This window comes from Chelonia mydas, chromosome 3, assembly GCF_015237465.2.
Source record: "Chelonia mydas isolate rCheMyd1 chromosome 3, rCheMyd1.pri.v2, whole genome shotgun sequence".
Taxonomy (NCBI): Eukaryota; Metazoa; Chordata; order Testudines; family Cheloniidae; genus Chelonia; species Chelonia mydas.
The window spans coordinates 49,101,716-49,122,553 of NC_057851.1; the positions used below are offsets into that span (position 1 = coordinate 49,101,716).

At 41.2% G+C, this 20,838-nt stretch overlaps 1 protein-coding gene across 1 annotated transcript in view; it reads right to left on the reverse strand.

The window, feature by feature from the left end:
- The window catches only part of LOC122464968 (protein eyes shut homolog), a 31,753-nt gene extending 11,236 nt beyond the window's left edge, over window positions 1-20,517 (reverse strand). The window contains exons 1-2 of the mRNA XM_043542445.1: window positions 20,370-20,517; window positions 17,613-17,704 (exon numbers count right to left, since the gene is read on the reverse strand). Coding sequence (XP_043398380.1) covers window positions 17,613-17,704; window positions 20,370-20,417 — 140 coding nt within the window. The 5' untranslated portion in view covers window positions 20,418-20,517. The remainder of the gene's footprint in view (window positions 1-17,612; window positions 17,705-20,369) is intronic.
- Window positions 20,518-20,838: the final 321 nt, after the last annotated feature.

Consider the following 20,838-nt stretch of genomic DNA (forward strand, 5'->3'; position numbering starts at 1 on the left):
CCATATCATTAGTAGCAGCAGAGGTGTGGAAACTGGCTCCACAGTGTTGTGATATCCACTCCCCATGCAGGTGTGTGGAAGTGTTCAGGAAGTGGTCAGATCCTTGGTTTTGCATCCCTGTCCTGCACCCATGGTGTACCTACACTGGGGAACTCCCAAACTGGAACATATGCACAACAGAAGGTGCACAACAATACAATACCCAGCATTCAGGGTGGATCATAAACTCATGATCTAGCCCCTAGAGAGGAGTCTCTGGGCTTCGCATGAAGGAAGGAAATATGAGATGGAAAGGAGCCCAGTCAAGCTGAGAAAGGAGGAGAAGGAAGGTCATAGGTCCTGTTGGAAGAGGGAGGCCATATGCAGAAACGACAATCTAGGAATGCTCCATAGGTTCAAATAAACACCTTATACTTTACGATACATGAACTGAACCATTGTATGTTGCTCCAATAATTTAATTCCATCTACCTTAGATACTGATATGACCCCCATTGTTATAATATCTGAACGCTGTAATTTAATGTATTTATCCCCACAACACCCACTGGGGGAGAGAAATGCTATTATTAAATAAATGAAAAACTTGCTCCCCTGAAGCTTCTTTTATGGTGCCTGCTCCCCTTGCTCTGTCTCAATATATATGTATTGTGCAAAAATATTAGGGTCAAAAGAATGCTTTGTGAGAAATAAGAAAATCTCTCCAGTAAATTAGTAGTTGAAGGGCTCAGCACACTGAACTTTATTTCCAGTTTAATGGAGGATTAAGCGAAGTTATTAAATTATGTGTATTATGTAAATTCCTCATGTTTTATGGAACAAAGAGTTTCAGAAACAGGATACTATTATTTTCTGTTCTTTTCCTCTATCAAATATTACTTTATAGTGACTAAGAAGACAGCCTTATTACTGTGCCCACTTTATTTTGTATTGAAAAAACTAACGTTGGTCTGGACTATCCTAACTACAGTTTTGGAAAATTAATTATTTGGAAAACTGATTTAATAACTCCTTGTAGATCACTTGGATGTGGCAGTATTTATATAGTTATATAAATATACTTACAATAAAGAACCACTTAATGATGTATCCTGAGGAAAGGCCTCAGGAAAATAAATATGTTGTTGACAATATCTTTAGAAAATATGGAGTTTATGGATATGTAGTAATCAGAGGGTGTTTTTATTTCACCAAGTGTGTGTGTGGGCAGGGGGAGGGGATGGAAGGGATTAAAAAAAGGAAACCAAAAAAACTAACTTGCTTGGGAAGTAAAAAAAGTTTATCTTCTTTAGTTTTCGTTCCAGTAATGATGAAAGTTTAAACTATAATGGAGAAGCTACACTTGGCAAAGCAGTTCTACCACTAAACTAGAAGTTGTTGTTCTCCTTGTAGAAAGAATCTTAGTACTAAACTGATAGGAGCATTGTATATATTTAACATAAATGCAAGACAGCATAAGAAACAGATTTCTGGTATTTTGTGCACGCAAATAACTTTGGTCTGGTGGTAGAAATCAGTTTTCCTTAAATAAGAAACTAGGAACGTGTAAAATCATGGAGCTTACTAGCTTGAGTCTCAGAGTAGCAGCCGTGTTAGTCTGTATCCACAAAAAGAAAAAGGAGTACGTGTGGCACCTTAGAAACTAACAAATATATTTGAGCATAAGCTTTCGTGAGCTACAGCTCACTTCACTGGATGCATCCGATGAAGTGAGCTGTAGCTCACGAAAGCTTATGCTCAAATAAATTTGTTAGTCTCTAAGGTGCCACACATACTCCTTTTCTTTTAGCTTGAATCTGTGATTTTATTAGTAGCAAATACTGTTACAGTCAAATTAATTTCTAGTATCTGGCCCACATACCTCCAATTTATGTACACTGTGACAATTATTGTGGTCAGGATTGAGCACTTAAATTCAGATGTTCAGAAATGTATCCATATAGTGATTCAGTTCTAGCATCAGTAAACTCATTATTGCTGCAGTGCTGCCAAGCCTTGAAAAGGGAGGATTAGGTACTAGTAGAAAATTCGTGTCATCTGAAAACATTGTTTGGCTTGAAATTTTATTGCTTCGAAGCCCCATTCCTTTATTTTGAACACTTGACCCCCAAATAAAAAGATTACATTTAGACTATCAAATTTTTGACATGTACTAATATGGGATATTACCCCCAGGCGGGGACCTTATTAGTCTAACTGCTTCTCTATTTATCTGTGGAAATACTGGCATCTGAGTTGGATTAAATGTCATGCTTTGCTGCTGTGCATAATAGTGTCACTGTACAGCAGAAGTACTCATCTTGTGCTGTAATTTAATGGATCACATTTTGTGGTTGCAAAGTGTGAGTGGATTTCCTGCTAGGAGATTCTGCTGGAGAATCAAACACTGGTAGGGCCAACCCTATGGTACCTTAAGTAGGATCAGGGACCTGACCATGTAACAAGCCCAATTTCCCATCCAATCTTCTAGTGATGTAACCTGGCTAACCTACATGGGTAGCAAATAGGTACAGGCTGTCTAGGTGCTTACTTAAGGCAAGAAACCAACAAAATGAGCAAGATCACTGCACACCTGCCATCTAAAGAGCAAGATCTCTGTCCTATGTCAATCAGGTAATATAACAATGCTTTTTTTAATAATATCCCGTTTCCCTGATATTTGTTAAGAAATTTGAATTTCTCAGAAAGCTTTTCCTTTTCTTTATGAAAGCCCTTATGTACCCCTAAACAGTGATGAATTGTTTCTTCTACCTTAATAGTCCATCTTTGTGTCTCTTGATTTGAAAAAGATTTTTGTTTATGCCATAATGGCCAGATAGTATTCTAAACAAAAGCACTTCATTAGTCCTATCCAGGCCCTGAAGTATGTCATTATTCTCAACTCTAGAGTACAATTCAAAAAATCTTCTTCCTCTTTTTTCATGAATCAAAATGTCTTGCCATTTTTCTTTCAAAATTTTCTGTACTAAGCGTTTGAATTCCTCTTTACTCAAGGGTATTTGTATGTCAATCCTTCCTCCTTTTCTTTTTTCATAACAGATTTGTTGGTCATTTCATTCCCTGTTACTCCAATATGCTGGGATCCAAGTTAATGCTACATGAATCCACATCTGTACTAACTCTGTTATATAATTTCACTGATTAAATCACTTCTACCTACTGAGACACCCTTATTTATCGCCATGAGGCTTGAGATTGAATAAAAAAAAATGACTTCTGCTGCTGGGCATACATCCCAGATCCAATTTAATACTGTCATTATTGCTACTAGCTTGGGTATCATGACAGATACATAACTGGTTATTCTTTTAGAAGTACTAATTCCCAATTTTGATATACAATATGCAGCTCCTACTCTTTCTGTTTTTGTTTTTGTTTGTTTTTTGGACTTATATATATATATATATATTTGTCAGAAAAACCTCCACTTTTCATCAGTATACTAGTATACTTCATTTTTTATACCTACTGTATGTTTTTTACCCTTAATTTTATAAAATAAATCTAAATTCATGTTTGGGCATGTGACTCTCCATCCCTAATTAATTTTCCCATGACGAAAAGTTTTGACTTTGTTCAGCTTTTCCTTGTCTTTCAACTCCAGCATCCACACTTTATCTCCAACAGCATGTTGAGTTCTAAAATTGTGTGGTATAGGTCACCTATCAAATTTCTTAACAATCCTCATCTCTTTGTTTGGTACTTTCATCATTGCAGTTCCCATTCACTGTGGCCCAGAAAGTGAGGTCTAGTAGTGTAATCGGCATTTCACTAAAAGGTACTAGTGGTACGCATGTATGTGTTGTAATAAATGCACCATACACAATTTGTAGTGCCTGGGCTTGTATTAAATCTGATTTTTAAGTTCTGATTGTTATACTGCCCCAAAAGTGTGGCAGTCAAAGTCAATAACAGGTCTGATTAAGGCTATGTATACCATCAACAGTGTTTTAGCATTCTTCACTGTTTCTTGTAGCTCTGAGATTTTTAATTTTCCACATCGGTTACAGATATTATAAATCCTTAAAGAAATATTTCTTTTCTGCATTGGGATCTCAAAAGCATTATTTTATAGGCTTACTTCTTTATTCTCTACTGCTATGTAGTTTAATCTTTCGCTTATGAAAGTACAAAAGCTTTCTCCTCTTCCCTAGTTTTCAGTTATGCCTAAAGGCAATATACCCTGGAATTTTAAAAGCAAGATTTTTAACTAATCTTGTTTCCTGAATACATATGATGTCTTGTTTAGTTTTCATTTCCAGGATATTTTCTTTCAGTTCTTGACCATTTGCTATCAGACTGCACATGTTCCAATAAAAGATTGTGATCACCATACTAATCATATTTCACCATTAATCTCATTCAAAACTGCATGAATATAGTCCATTGACAATCTGCTAATATACAAGTATATTTCCACTGCCCTTGCTATGTTTCACTTTTTCTGATTTTTCCTCTTTGTGATGTACAATTTGTCACTTCTATCATAAATGAAATAAACCTACTAATATAGCATCATCTATTCTTTCTGTAGTATTTATCATCGTCTTTATAGAATGAGGCTTTTTCTGCAGTTCCCCTTTTCCTGTGCTGATTGTCTCTTCCTTCTCCACCTTATGCTTTGAGTCTCCTTACAGCTTCCTCATAAGATATGTTATAACAATTTTTGTCTTTTGTATCTCTTTATCTTATCTTGCCACAATACATCCTCTAAATCAGTGGTTCTCAAAGCCGGTCCGCTGCTTGTTCAGGGAAAGCCCCTGGTGGGCCGGACCGGTTTGTTTACCTGCTGCATCTGCAGGTTCGGCTGATTGCGGCTCCCACTGGCTGCGGTTCACTGCTCCAGGCCAACTGGGGCTGCGGGAAGGGTGGCCAGCATGTCCGTTGGCCCACGCCGCTTCCTGCAGCCCCCATTGGCCTGGAGCGGCGAACCGCGGCCAGTGGGAGCCATGATCAGCCACACCTGCAGACGCGGCAGGTAAACAAACTGGTCTGGCCCGCCTGGGGCTTTTCCTGAACAAGCGGCGGAACTGGCTTTGAGAACCATTGCTTTAGATGATAGACAGTGATTACCATCACTGATATAAAAATTTTATTAAAGTTAATGTTTAAAATCAAATTTACATTTGACATCTGTCCCTTCTATACAATTTTCACAGTAATGCTCTCCCCCACATTTACTGCATCTCCTTTTGCCTTTACAAACAGTTCCTACAGGTCCATACCATCTGCACTTACAATACCTTAGGGGAGGAGGGACATATGGCTTTGTTGTGAATATCTGAAACCCTGGTTTCAGAGTAGCAGCCGTGTTAGTCTGTATTCGCAAAAAGAAAAGGAGTACTTGTGGCACCTTAGAGACTAACAAATTTATTTGAGCATAAGCTTTTGTGAGCAACAGCTCACTTCATCGGATGCATTCAGTGGAAAATGCATTTATACGCTTTATACAGGGTAAAACAGATTTATTTGGGGTTTAGACTCCATTGGGAACTGGGTATCTGAGTGCTGGAGTCAGGAGCACTTCTTAATATGTTTTCAGTTAAGCCTGCAGCTTGTGGGGGACATGGTTCAGATTTGGATCTGTGTTTGCAGCAGGCAAGTGTGTCTGGCTCAAACAAGGCAACGTACTGAAGTCCCAAGATGGCAGGGAAAACAGGCTAAGAGGTAGCCTAGGCACATCAGGTGGCAGTCCAAAAGGGTTTCTGTGATCCAACCTGTCACACCAGTCATCTACTTTCACAGGGTTATCACTACCTGCTTTTATTTTTTTTTGGCTAGGGATCTTGCAACTATAACATTTTGGTTTTTCCTCTATTTGCTTTATTTGCTGATATTATCATCATTTGTTTCTACTCTCTCCCTTCCCCACGCACCTAATTTATATCCATTCTCCCTCTCCAATAGACTCTTCTCCAGTTTCCAGAGTCACTTCATTTGTGGTCAGAAAATGAAAATCATAATAATCTTAATCCCAATCCTCCTCCAAACCAGAGTTTTTCTCCTGCTTCTCCCATGTATATATCCTCCCATCTACTGAGCCAATTGAGTCATTAGCCCTGTAATTACCACCAAGTGCCAGTAATCCCGACTAGAAACAGGTTAACTGGCTCTGATTAAGCCTGCAGCCTTATCTCTGCTACTGCTAACACTGTCTCGCCTTTGCTTGATTTTGATATACATCAAAAATATCTCAGCTTTCATTTCTTTATCTTCTACAACAACTGTCAGAAATATAAAGGGAAGGGTAACCACCTTTCTGTATACACAACTATAAAATCCCTCCTGGCCAGAGGTAAAACCCTTTCACCTGTAAAGGGTTAAGAAGCTAAGATAACCTCGCTGGCACCTGACCAAAATGACCAATGAGGAGACAAGATACTTTCAAAGCTGGAGGGTGGGGGGAACAAAGGGTCTGTCTGTCTGTGTGATGCTTTTACCTGGAACAGATCAGGAACGCTCTTCAGAACTCCTGTAAAAAGTTAGTAAGCAATCTAGCTAGAAATGCGTTAGATTTCCTTTTGTTGAATGACTGGTAAAATAGGTTGTGCTGAATGGAATGTATATTCCTGTTTTTGTGTCTTTTTGTAACTTAAGGTTTTGCCAGGAGGGATTCTCTATGTTTTGAATCTGATTACCCTGTAAGGTATTTACCATCCTGATTTTACAGAGGTGATTCTTTTACTTTTTCTTTAATTAAAATTCTTCTTTTAAGAACCTGATTGCTTTTTCATTACTCTTAAGATCCAAGGGTTTGGGTCTGTGTTCACCTATGCAAATTGGTGAGGATTTTTATCAAGGCTTCTCCAGGAAAGGGGGTGTGGGGTTTGGGGGGATTTTGGGGAAAAAGACATTTCCAAGTGGGCTCTTTCCCTGTTATATTTGTTAGACGCTTGGTGGTGGCAGCAAAAAAGTCCAGGGACAAAAGGTAAAATAGTTTGTACCTTGGGAAAGTTTTAACCTAAGCTGGTAAGAATAAGCTTAGGGGGTCTTTCATGCAGGTCCCCACATCTATACCATAGAGTGCAGAGTGGGGAAGGAACCTTGACATAGTGGCAGACTGGTGGGATCATTTTGCCTGGAGACAAAGGATTTTTCTGTAGGCTGAGAATAGCTATCAGAAAACATAGGTATCACATTACAGCACGAAAATTTTACAAGCCTGTTTTTTGTTTTTTTTTTAACTCTCGGATGTAAAGTTAGTTTAAAACAGAGAGGCTAAGATGACAGAACCCAAGGCAGAAAAAGCCAAAGAGGCTGCCCACAGGAGAGAAACGGACGTAAAGGAAAAAGAATGGAAGTATGCTGAGGAGGAAAAAGAGGCTGCCCACTGGAGAGAAATGGAGAAAAAGGAAAAAGAAAGGGAGGTAAAGGAAAAAAAGAGTGGAAGCATGCACTGGAGATGGAGAAGTCAAAGGCTCAGCAGAATAGCAATCCTTCTCCAGGTACCACGTCACATCCCAGGAAGTTCCCCACCTACAAGGCAGGCGATGATACCGAGGCCTTCTTAGAAAACTTCGAAAGGGCCTGCCTTGGGTACAGCATCTCTACAGACCAATACATGGTAGAGCTGAGGCCGCAGCTCCGTAGACCCTTAGCCGAGGTGGCGGCTGAAATGCCTAAGGGACACATGAACAAGTATGAACTGTTTCAAACCCAGGCGAAAGTCAGAATGGGGCTAACACCCAAGCATTCCCGTTGGCAGTTCAGAGCCCTAAGGTGGAAACCAGACGTATCATTTACCCAGCATGCCTACCACATTGTGAAACATTGGGATGCCTGGATATCAGGAGCAAGTGTTAAATCTCCAGAAGAGTTGCCCTTCCTAATGCAAATGAAGCAGTTCTTAGAGGGTGTTCCTGAGGAAATAGAAGGATACATCCTAGATGGGAAGCCCAAAACTGTAAATCGAGGTGGGGGAGATTGGAGCCAAATGGGTGGAGGTGGCAGAAAAGAAAAAAACTGATCGCAGTTGGAGCGGATACCAGAAGGGACAACCTCAGACCAAACCCTACTACCGAGACAGCCCAAAGCCCCAACTACACACCAAGGAACACTCCAGACACCTTATCGGCCTGCCACACTGTTCTCCAGCAACCCACCTCACCCCAGTGACCCGTCAGCTGGACGATGTTTTAAATGTAACGAGCCGGGGCATGTAAAGGCCAACTGCCTCAAGAACCCTAGCAGATTACACTTCATTGCACCGGAATCACACCAGAGGTCCTCAGGCCCAGATGCCTCCCAGATACCCTCAGAGTGGAGGGAAACTGTGAGTGTGAGAGTAAAGAAGGTCACCGCATGGAGGAACACCGGAACGCAAGTGTCGGCTATCCATGCTTCCTTAGTGGACCCCAATTTAATCAACCCAGAGATCCAAGTAACAATTCAACCCTTCAAGTCCAACTCTCAATTTTTCTACAGCCAACTTGCCTGTCCAGTACAACAGCTGGTCAGGAATATGGACTTTTGCAGTCTATGATGATTATCCCATCCACATGCTGTTAGGGAAAGACTTGGCCAATCATGTGAAGCTAGCCAAGAGGATGGGAATGGTCACTCGCAGCCAGGCTAAGCAAGCTGTCACGCCTAGCTCTGTTCTGGAAACTTCTACCAGGACCCGGTCAGAGGTAATTGAACCGGACCCCATGCCAACGTCTGCAACAGCAGTAGTGGATCCAGTCACAGAGACCCAGACAGAGCCAGTCTCAGAACCGGAACCAGCAGAACAACCAGCACCAGAACCATTGCCAGCAATAAATCCAGTACTTGCAACCCCAACACCAGAGGGCCTCACCAAACCTGCACTGGCAGCAGCAGATAACCCTACACAAGAGGCTTAGCCGGAGCCTGAACCCCAACATATTGCACCAGCGGAAAGCGGTTCACAGTCAACGGAAACAGCCCCATCCCCTACATCACTTCCAGAGGGACTAAGCCCAGATCCACAATCCAATGAGGAACTGATGTCTCCAGCCTCAAGTGAACAGTCCAGACCGAACAGGAAGCAGATGAAAGCCTCTAAGGAGCTTGGACGGCGGCACGGAGCAACCCGCCGCCTCTCAGCTCTTCTAATTGATCCAGGTTTGTTGTAGAAAGAGGACTTTTGTACAAGGAAACTCTTTCTGGTGGACACCAGGAAGATTGGCATCCTCAGAGACAGTTGGTAGTTCCAACTAAGTACTGGGAAAAGCTCTTGAGCTAAGCCGACGATCATCCTAGTGGCCATGCTGGGGTGAACAGGACCAAAGACCATTTGGGGAGGTCATCCCACTGGGAGGGAATGGGCAAGGATGTTTCTACCTATGTCTGGTCTTGTGAGGTATGCCAAAGAGTGGGAAATCCCCAAGACCAGGTCAAAGCCCCTCTCCAGCCACTCCCCATCATTAAGGTTCCATTTCAGCTAGTAGCTGTGGATATTCTGGGTCCTTTTATGAAAAAGACACCCAGAGGAAAGCAGTACATACTGACTTTCATGCATTTTGCCACCCGGTGGCCGGAAGCAATAGCTCTATGCAAAACTAGGGCTAAAAGTGGGTGCCAGGCACTAACAGACATTTTTGCCAGGGTCGGTTGGCCCTCTGACATCCTCACAGATGCAGGAACTAATTTCCTGGCAGGAACTATGGAAAGCCTTTGGGAAGCTCATGGGGTAAATCACTTGGTTGCCACTCCTTACCACCATCAAACAAATGGCCTGGTGGAGAAATTTAATGGGACTTTGAGGGCCATGATACAAAAATTCATAAATGAACACTCCAATAATTGGGACCTAGTGTTGCAGCAGTTGCTTTTTGCCTACAAAGCTGTACCACATCCCAGTTTTGGGTTTTCACCATTTGAACTTGTATATGGCCGTGAGGTTAAGGGGCCATTACAGCTGGTGAAGCAGCAATGGGAGGGGTTTACACCTTCTCCAGGAACTAACAGTCTGGACTTTGTAACCAACCTACAAAACACCCTCCAAACCTCTTTAGCCCTTGCTAAAGAAAACTTACAGGATGCTCAAAAAGAGCAAAAGGCCTGGTATGATAAACATGCCAGAGAACATTCCTTCAAAGTAGGGGACCAGGTCATGGTCTTAAAGGCGCTCCAGGCCCATAAAATGGAAGTGTCGTGGGAAGGGCCATTCACAGTCCAAGAGCGCCTGGGAGCTGTTAATTATCTCATAGCATTCCCCACCTCCAACCGAAAGCCTAAGGTGTACCATATTAATTCTCTAAAGCCCTTTTATTCCAGAGAATTAAAGGTTTGTCAGTTTACAACCCAGGGAGGAGATGACCTTGAGTGGCCTGAAGGTGTCTACTATGAAGGGAAAAGTGCTGGTGGCGTGGAAGAGGTGAACCTCTCCACGACCCTTGGGCATATACAGCAACAGCAGATCAAGGAGCTGTGCACTAGCTATGCGCCAACGTTCTCAGCCACCCCAGGACTGACTGAACGGGCATACCACTCCATTGACACAGGTAATGCTCACCAATTAAAGTCCAACCTTACCGGGTATCTCCTCAAGCTAAAACTGCTATAGAATGGGAGATCCAGGATATGCTGCAGATAGGTGTAATCCGCCCCTCTGGCAGTGCATGGGCATCTCCAGTGGTTCTAGTTCCCAAACCAGATGGGGAGATACATTTTTGCGTGGACTACCGTAAGCTAAATGGTGTAACTCACCCCAAACCAAAAAGGAAAAAGACTCCCACTCCAGCCACCAACTTCCCTTCCCTCCCAGAAAGCCTGTGGGAAAAGACATCTCCATAGCATGCCCTGAAGACTAATATATACAGGCTATTTTGAACTGAGGAGGTGCACATTCCAGTGTCTCGGACCCCACAGGGAAAAGGACTATAAGGTTGTAGACCAGTGGTGAGCAACCTGCGGCTCATCAGGATAATCTGATTGTGGGCCACAAGACGTTATGCCGACATTGACTGTCCACAAGACAGCCCCCTGCAGCTCCCAGTGGCCGTGGATAGCTATTATGTGTGCAGAAGAAAGACCTTCTAAATATTGGATTTCCCTCTCTAATGTGGAAAGGGGATTCAACTATCTTTGAAGTATCATTTCCTCCTTCCAGTTCTTTGGACTTTTCTGGGGGTTATCTGTTGTTCCAGGGATCTGCAAAACGAGAGGATGGAGAATAGGTAGGCTGAGGAAGATGCGTATGATCCCCATCAGTAGTCCCATGGAATTCTTGGAAGGCCCTGCGGGAGCCCTGTTAATGTGGTGAACAGGAACCATGCAGACAGGGAGTGAGTGGAGGATGCAGAGCCTTTGTGTGCCTATCCCTGCCTTGCTTGTGGAAAATCTAAATAAATTCTTTGCATCAGTTTTCACTGTAGAGGACATGAGGGAGATTACCACACCTGAGCCATTTTTGTATGTGACAAATCTGAAGAACCGTCCCAAGTTGAGCTGTCTATAGAAGTTTTAGAACAAATAGATAAATTAAACAGTAATAAGTCACCAGGATGAGACAGTATTCATCCAAGTGTTCTGAAGGAACTCAAATATGAAATTGAAGAACTACTCACTGTGATATGTAACCTAGCGCTTAAATGAACCACTGTACCAGATGACTGGAGTATAGCTAATGTAACACCGATTTTTTTCAAAAAGTCTTCAGATATGAAGCCTAAATTCAGTACCAGGCAAATTGGTCAAAACTAGTAAAGAACAAAGTTATCAGACTCACAGATGAACACAGTATGTTGGGGAAGAGTCAACATGGCTTTTGTAAAGAGAAATAATGCCTAGCCAATCTATTAGAATGCTTTGAGCAGTTCAACAAGCATGTGGATAAGAGTGATCCAGTGGATATAGTGTACCTGTATTTTCAGAAAGCCTTTGACAAGATCCCTCATCAAAGGCTCTTAAGCAAAGTAGACAGTCATGGGATAAGAGGGAAGATACTTTTTCATGAATCAGTAACTGGTTAAAAGATAGTAAATAAAGGATAGCAATAAACAGTCAATTGTCAAAATGGAAATAGGTAAATAGCAGGGTCCCCCCAGGATCTGCACTGGGACAAGTCCTGTTCATTATATTTACAAATGATCTGGAAAAGGGAAAGCAGTGAGATGGCAAAGTTCACAGATGATACTAAATTACTCAAGATAGTTAAGTCTGAAGCTGACTGCGAAGAGTTACAATGGGATCTCACAAAACTGGGTGACTGGGCTAGAAAATGGAAGATGAAATTCAATGTTGAGAAATTTAAAGAAATATACATTGGAAAACATGATCCCAACAATACATACAAAATGATAGGGTCTAAATTAGCTGTTACCACTCAAGAAAGATCTTGGAGTTATCATGGATAGTTCTCTGAAAACATCTGCTCAGAACCTGTGCAATGGCAGGCAGAAAAGCTAACAATGTTAGGAGCCATTAGGAAAGGGATAGAAAATAAAACAGAAAATATCATAATGTCACTATATAAATCCATGGTACATTCACACCTTGAATACTTATGCAGCTCAGGTTGCCCCATCTCAAAAAAAGATATATTAGAATTGGAAAAAGTACAGAGAAAAGCAACAAAAATGATTAGGGAGTATGGAACAACTTCCATATAAGGAAAGATTGAGACTGTTCAGTTTAGACAGGAAATGACTAAGTGGAGATTTAATAGAGGTCTATACAATCATGAGTGGTGTGGAAAGAGAGAATAATAAAGTGTTATTTACCCCTTCACATAATACACAAACTAGGGGTCACTCAACAAAATTAATAGGCAGCAAGTTTAAAACAAAGAAAAGGAAGTACTTCTTCATACAGCATATAGTCAACCCCTGGCAATGAGTTCCATGGGCTATTGTGAAGGTCAGAAATACAACTGGGTTCAAAAAAAGAATTAGATAAATTCATGGAGGATAGCTTCATCAATGGCTATTAAACAAACTGTCAGGGATGGAACTCACATGCTCTGGGGGTCCCTAAATCTTTGAGTGCCAGAAGCTTTGGACTGGACATCCTGCGATGGGTCATTCGCTAATTGCCCTTTTTGTTCATTCCCTCTGAAGCATCTGGCACTGGCCACTGTCAGCGACCGGATACTGAGCTAGATGGCCCAATGGTCTGATAGAGTGTGATCAGTCTTCTGCTCTAATGCGAATTGTGGGCAGGCCCTGCAACCTTTTCCATGTGTTAACTTCACATGCGTTATTTTCATGGATGGATATAAGCTGTTCAGGAAGGGCAGAAAAGGTGGGGGAGTTGCACTGTATGTAAGGGAGCAGTATGACTGCTCAGAGCTCAAGTATGAAACTGCAGAAAAACCTGAGAGTCTCTGGATTAAGTTTAGAAGTGTGAGCAACAAGGGTGATGTCGTGGTGGGAGTCTGCTATAGACCACCAGACCAGGGGGATGAGGTGGACGAGGCTTTCTTCCGGCAACTCGCAGAAGTTACTAGATCGCAGGCCCTGGTTCTCATGGGAGACTTCAGTCACTGTGATATCTGCTGGGAGAGCAATACAGCGGTGCACAGGCAATCCAGCAAGCTTTTGGAAAATGTAGGGGACAATTTCCTGGTGCAAGTGCTGGAGCAACCAACTAGGGGCAGAGCTCTTTTTGACCTGCTGCTCACAAACTGGGAAGAATTAGTAAGGGAAGCAAAAGTGGATGGGAACCTGGGAGGCAGTGACCATGAAATGGTCGAGTTCAGGATCCTAACACAAGGAAGAAAGGAGAGCAGCAGAATACAGATCCTGGACTTCAGAAAAGTAGACTTTGACTCCCTCAGGGAACTGATGGGCAAGATCCCCTGGGAGAATAACATGAGGGGCAAAGGAGTCCAGGAGAGCTGGCTGTATTTTAAAGAATCCTTATTGAGGTTACAGGGACAAACCATCCCGATGTGTAGAAAGAATAGTAAATATGGCAGGCGACCAGCTTGGCTTAACAGTGAAATAGTTGCTGCTCTTAAATACAAAAAAGAAGCTTACAAGAAGTGGAAGATTGGACAAATGACCAGGGATGAGTATAAAAATATTGCTCGGGCTTGCAGGAGTGAAATCAGGAAAGCCAAATCACACCTGGAGTTGCAGCCAGCAAGAGATGTTAAGAGTAACAAGAAGGGTTTCTTCAGGTATGTTAACAACAAGAAAATCAAGGAAAGTGTGGGCCCCTTACTGAATGAGGGAGGCAACGTCGTGACAGAGGATGTGGAAAAAGCTAATATACTCAATGCTTTTTTTGCCTCTGTCTTCACGAACAAGGTCAGCTCCCAGATTACTGCACTGGGCAGCACAGCATGGGGAGGAGGTGACCAGCCCTCTGTGGAGAAAGAAGTGGTTCGGGACTATTTAGAAAAGCTGGACAAGCACAAGTCCATGGGGCCAGATGCATTGCATCCGAGAGTGCTAAAGGATTTGGCGGATGTGACTGCAGAGCCATTGGCCATTATCTTTCAAAACTCATGGCGATCGGGGGGAGGTCCCAGATGACTGGAAAAAGGCTAATATAGTGCCCATCTTTAAAAAAGGGAAGAAGGAGGATCCTGGGAACTACAGGCCAGTCAGCCTCACCTCAGTCCCTGGAAAAATCATGGAGCAGGTCCTCAAGGAATCAATTCTGAAGCACTTAGAGGAGAGGAAAGTGATCAGGAACAGTCAGCATGGATTCACCAAGGGCAAGTCATGCCTGACTAATCTAATTGCCTTCTATGACGAGATAACTGGCTTTGTGGATGAAGGGAAAGCAGTGGACGTGTTGTTCCTTGACTTTAGCAAAGCTTTTGACATGGTCTCCCACAGTATTCTTGCCAGCAAGTTAAAGAAGTATGGGCTGGATGAATGGACTATATGGTAGATAGAAAGCTGGCTAGATTGTCGGGCTCAACGGGTAGTGATCAATGGCTCCATGTCTAGTTGGCAGCCGGTATCAAGTGGAGTGCCCCAAGGGTCGGTCCTGGGGCCAGTTTTGTTCAATATCTTCATAAATGATCTGGAGGATGGTGTGGATTGCACCCTCAGCAAGTTTGCAGATGACACTAAACTGGGATAGGATACAGAGGGAGCTAGACAAATTGGAGGATTGGGCCAAAAGAAATTTGATGAGGTTCAACAAGGACAAGTGCAGAGTCCTGCACTTAGGACGGAAGAATCCAATGCACCGCTACAGACTAGGGACCGAATGGCTCAGCAGCAGTTCTGCAGAAAAGGACCTAGGGGTTACAGTGGACGAGAAGTTGGATATGAGTCAACAGTGTGCCCTTGTTGCCAAGAAGGCCAATGGCATTTTGGGCTGTATAAGTAGGGGCATTGCCAGCAGATCAAGGGACGTGATCGTTCCCCTCTATTTGACATTGGTGAGGCCTCATCTGGAGTACTGTGTCCAGTTTTGGGCCCCACACTACAAGAAGGATGTGGAAAAATTGGAAAGAGTCCAGCGGAGGGCAACAAAAATGATTAGGGGACTGGAACACATGACTTATGAAGAGAGGCTGAGGGAACTGGGGATGTTTAGCCTTCAGAAGAAAAGAATGAGGGGGGATTTGATAGCTGCTTTCAACTACCTGAGAGGTGGTTCCAGAGAAGATGGTTCTAGACTATTCTCAGTGGTAGAAGAGGACAGGACAAGGAGTAATGGTCTCAAGTTGCAGTGGGGGAGATTTAGGTTGGATATTAGGAAAAACTTTTTCACGACGAGGGTGGTGAAACACTGGAATGCGTTATCTAGGGAGGTGGTGGAATCTCCTTCCCTAGAAGTTTTTAAGATCAGGCTTGACAAAGCCCTGGCTGGGATGATTTGATTGGGGATTGGTCCTGCTTTGAGCAGGGGGTTGGACTAGATGACCTCCTGAGGTCCCTTCCAACCCTGATATTCCATGATTCTATGATATATAGACAGATAGATAGATAGATATTCTTATAAATAAAAACCTCCATGACTACAATTAAGTTAAGGACATAAAATAGGATGGATGCATCCTGAAATGTGGAAAATGTAGGCATGTGCTTTGTCTGAACGAGAAACAAATATATTCATAGCTGGAATGTACTCGAAAATTAAGCATGACTGTCTCTTTTGCTGCATTTCCACAGCAGTAACAAAATTCAGCAGCAGAGAGAAAATTCTTTAATAGAACTTCCTGATGTTTACACTGCCCCACTGACATAGCTAAAGCCTCCTCTGAAATTTAAAATACTGGGGTTAATGTTTTTATCTTGTGTCTGTTGGGTTGCTGGGAATTTTTGTTAGTGACTGTAATAGAACTGATGTTTTATTTAGCATTATGATTTTTGTAGAGCTGTATGGTAAAAACAAGTAAATGTTATTGTTGCCTCTTTGTTGAGTGGTAGTAGATTTGGAGGATTTGCAGAGGGTCAGTTCTCCACTGAGGACACAGACGCTGGGGGCCTTCTAATATAATTTATTTATATTCAAAAAGTACAAGTCCTGTTTATCTTGAAAAAGGTGGCCAAAACTATGCGCAGACAATTCTGTTTTCAGCCACCCTAGGTAAGTCCCCTTGTTGACAAGAAACAGTTCCTCTCTTACCCTTGCTCTCTGTCTCTTGACTATCATACAGGCTCCACTTCTCATCCGCCTTCCTCAAACCACACAGGCTAGAGTTACCAGGAGCATTAACCCTCCTTTTTTGTAGCTGCTCCACAGCTGGTAAAAGCACTCTTTTGTGTGGATGCAGATTTGGAGAAGAGCCAACTTGCGGACATTAAATATAATCAAACTTGGTGGTAGTTCCCAAAGACTGTTTTACTTGCATAGTTTCCCAAATGAATGTTCATGTAAGATTGCTTTAGGCAGCCATCCTGGGGTTCCTGGTTAACCCTTTCCAAGCTCAGTTTTATACTGATTATTTACATCAGTAATTAAATAACATGCATTTCATAACTGCGATTGCCATTACAATACTATAAAAGGAAATTAAGCATCATTTGGGGTCAGAGGGCATGGAAAAACAACCATTCCATCTCATTCTCTTTCTACTCCTATCCTCCTTCAGATGCAATTATTCATCTCCTCCACACCTATAGTATGCTGCTGTGATTATCAAGTTAGTAAAGGACAGGAAAAAGGCCAGGAGTCATGTTATAGCTTCTGCTGGCTAATATCTTGACACATAGGAAAATCTCACACCTGTACTGTCTGGAGTATGATGCGCCCTGTTTTTGCTGGACATTGGCAGATAGCTTTGAGCCTGGAGTAGTATTATTTTCTTGTTAGAATGTTTGTGTTTGACCAAATAGGTTGTTGATAAAAGGACTTAGAGAAAAAATAAAATTATTTCCTGTGAGTACATCCTTGGTATCTCAGAGAGGGACTATGGGGGCTGTTTAATGATAGTATATTTTAAATTTTTGCAAATAATTCATAATTTATTATTATTAAATCATAGCACCTGGGACCCCATGTCATGGATCAGGACCTGATTGTGCTAGGCACTTTACAAGCACAGAACAAAAAAAGACAGCCTCAGTCCCAAAGAACTGAAAGTCTAAATACAATAACATGTTGATTTACCGGTACATATGAAGATATAATTAATAAGTTACAAGATGCACAATACATTGAAACTCATATGCTGGCCAAACCAGTTGACCTTTCAGTCAGTCAGTTATGAACACTGAGGTTTGAAAAATAAAACTTACCTAATGTGAACTCTATACTTGTGTCCATCATCCACTCTAATAGTAGTATTGATGCTTCTAACTTCTGCTGCCCCGTCACATATAAATTGGTACTAAAAAGGAAAACATGTTACAACATTTATCATAATTACATAGCTACAGATTGGAAACTTGAAATTGAAAGTGGTAAATGTTTAAATAAAAACTGAAAGAAGACTGTGTGCATCCAGAAAAATTCACATTACGTTTACAGGTCCAAATCAAGAAATCTAACTGCTACATTAAAAAAGTATTATATAGTTCTTCCAAGTCTATGTGCACTTTTAAGTCTACGTATCTTGTATTTTCACACAGTCTGATTTTCAGAGGAACTAACCACTAACAATTCCAGCTGAAGTTAATATTGGCTGCAGAAGATCTTTACTTGCAAGTCTATACCCTTTCTTACTTTCAGACTTTCACAGTAGCATATGAGCTGGAACATTTGGGAGCACCATGCACTTTCCTAAACTAATGTGAATTCGCACTTGATTTCATAGTTTGTGTACTTGTAATCATTGCTGTATTGTATACATGGAACCATTGTACATTGGGTTTTAAATCTACATTTAATTGAACAGTTTTGTCAGTGACTAAAAGGGAATTGAATTAGTTTTAACATGGCTCATTGGGACATCTGGTAACCACACTGTGAAGGTTATTAATAACAAAGCTTTTGAATACATTTTTGTCAATTAAATCTTTTTGAAACTAATACTTGTCTAAAAATACACAAATGTCTATGTCAAGGTTCCTTCCCCTCTCTGAACTCTAGGGTACAGATGTGGGAACCTGCATGAAAACCTCCTAAGCTTACTTTTACCAGCTTAGGTTAAAACTTCCCCAAGGTACAAACTATTTTACCCTTTGCCCTTGGACTTCCACTGCCACCACCAAACTTTATCTGGGTTTCTGAGAAACCGTTGTTTGGAAACGTCTTTCCCCCCCAAATCCTCCCAACCCTTGCACCCCACTTCCTGGGGAAGGTTTGGTAAAAATCCTCACCAATTTGCATAGGTGACCACAGACCCAAACCCTTGGATCTGAGAACAATGAAAAAACATTCAGTTTCCTTACAAGAAGACTTTTAATAGAAGTAAAAAAGAATCACCTCTGTAAAATCAGGATGGTAAATACCTTACAGGGTAATTAGATTTAAAACATAGAGAATCCCTCTAGGCAAAACCTTAAGTTACAGAAAAGACACACAGACAGGAATATTCATTCTATTCAGCACAGCTATTTTCTCAGCCATTTAAAGAAATCATAATCTAACACATACCTAGCTAGATTACTTACTAAGTTCTAAGACTCCATTCCTGTTCTGTCCCTGGTAAAAGCATCACAAGACAGACACAGACCCTTTGTTTTTCTCCCTCCTCCCAGCTTTTGAAAGTATCTTGTCTCCTCATTGGTCATTTTGGTCAGGTGCCAGCAAGGCTACATTTAGCTTCTTAACCCTTTACAGGTGAGAGGATTTTTCCTCTGGCCAGGAGGGATTTTAAAGGGATTTACCCTTCCCTTTATATTTATGACAGTCTATTTTTTTCTGCATCAGTACTTTACAGTAAGAAAAACTAACCTTGTCTTAATGTTATCAGAGTTTGCTAAACCTTGTGTAACTTCTTGCCCCATGCCAACCTATTGGATAAGTAGTCAGTCATTGAAACATCACTATTTTACACCTAAGCTGTTCATCTTCCAATACAAAACCATAGTGTTAAATCTTCTCTTGTATGTGGCTGTGTATTTAATTCAAACTAGCCTCCATATTCAAGGACAGCTTTGTTTTTACATCTATTACTAATATTCAACATTCCCCTCAGAGCAGTACAATTTGGGTAACTTATGCATAGCAATTTATGATAGTAATGAGGGATGTGCAGGAAGTTAAAGGCACTAGACTTTTAAATATTCTTCTAAAATATCTCATAATTATGCTTACCAGACTCTTTACTAAAACAATCTTGACAAAACATTACTGAATATTTTGACAAGAATAAATTGTACTGCAGTATAAACTTCACTACTTCAAATTTATAAATAAATGTAATCATATTTATTTTGTCCTGAAATACCAAACATTAACTAGTTTGATGTGATCCAGTGGAATTCTGCATGAGTATCTTTAGCTTAAGTGAACAGGTCCTGATCAGGACTACGAGTGAATGAGTTGTTTTCTCTATTTGCAAGTTCTTCTCTAAAATCAATAAAACAACTTCACTGATTCATTCCCCATGAAATACTAATCACTTCAATGAAGTTGCACATGGTGCAAAATGTGGCCCCACATACAAAAAGTAAGGTTAGTGCCTTTATTTCAATAGGTCCCAGGGGATACATCAATTTTTTCTCCTTGTCTCTATATAAAAAACTTCCACAGCTTTTTAGGTGAAAAACAAACACCTTGAAATCCACCTGCTCTGGAGTAGATTCAAATTATTCTGCCTATTTTAGCTATTAATGTGTGCATTTTGTGAGGTAGAATTTTATTATGTTTCCATATCATTTTCCATTTCTATCACCATTAATATTAATATCATCTGTCATGATGATCATAAGCAGCAGAATTCTGAAAAATGACAATTTAAGCAACTATTTCACTTGAAATACTGGGAAATCCACAAGATGCTCAACAGTATACATTGTCTACTACAGCTGAAAGCTGAATAAACCATTAGTTATTACAAAAGCCCAAACTCTTTTATTTTTTCTAAAAGAGAAAAAATGATACCCTACCTGTAAGGTACCATGTTTGATGAAGAGTTGAATAAAGAATTGTCCCATTGCTGCTGGGCTCTGTTCAATGTACAGAAGGAGTCCTTGGCAGCTATAGGTCTGAAATTCTAGATGGATGTTGTTTTGTGGTTTCAACTGCAAACCTTGAAATTCCAGATAAGAATCTCCATGGTACTGAGCATAGTTGAAATCTATGAATGAAGATAGACAGAAAATCAAATGTAAAAAGATTTTTTTTTCTGACCTGCTCATTGTTTTCTGTGCTGACACCAGAACAGATGAGGGGCATTCCTCTTCATCTATTACCAGACAGCTTCTAACTGGGAGACAGATTTAATACCAAAACATTCATCCTTTTCTCTGCTCCCAACAGGCTGACTAGCAGAGAACTTTTAAAGCTGTAAATAAATATTTAAGCATTTTTGTATTAAAAATGACACAAATTGCCTCAACCAAGTCCTACACCAGA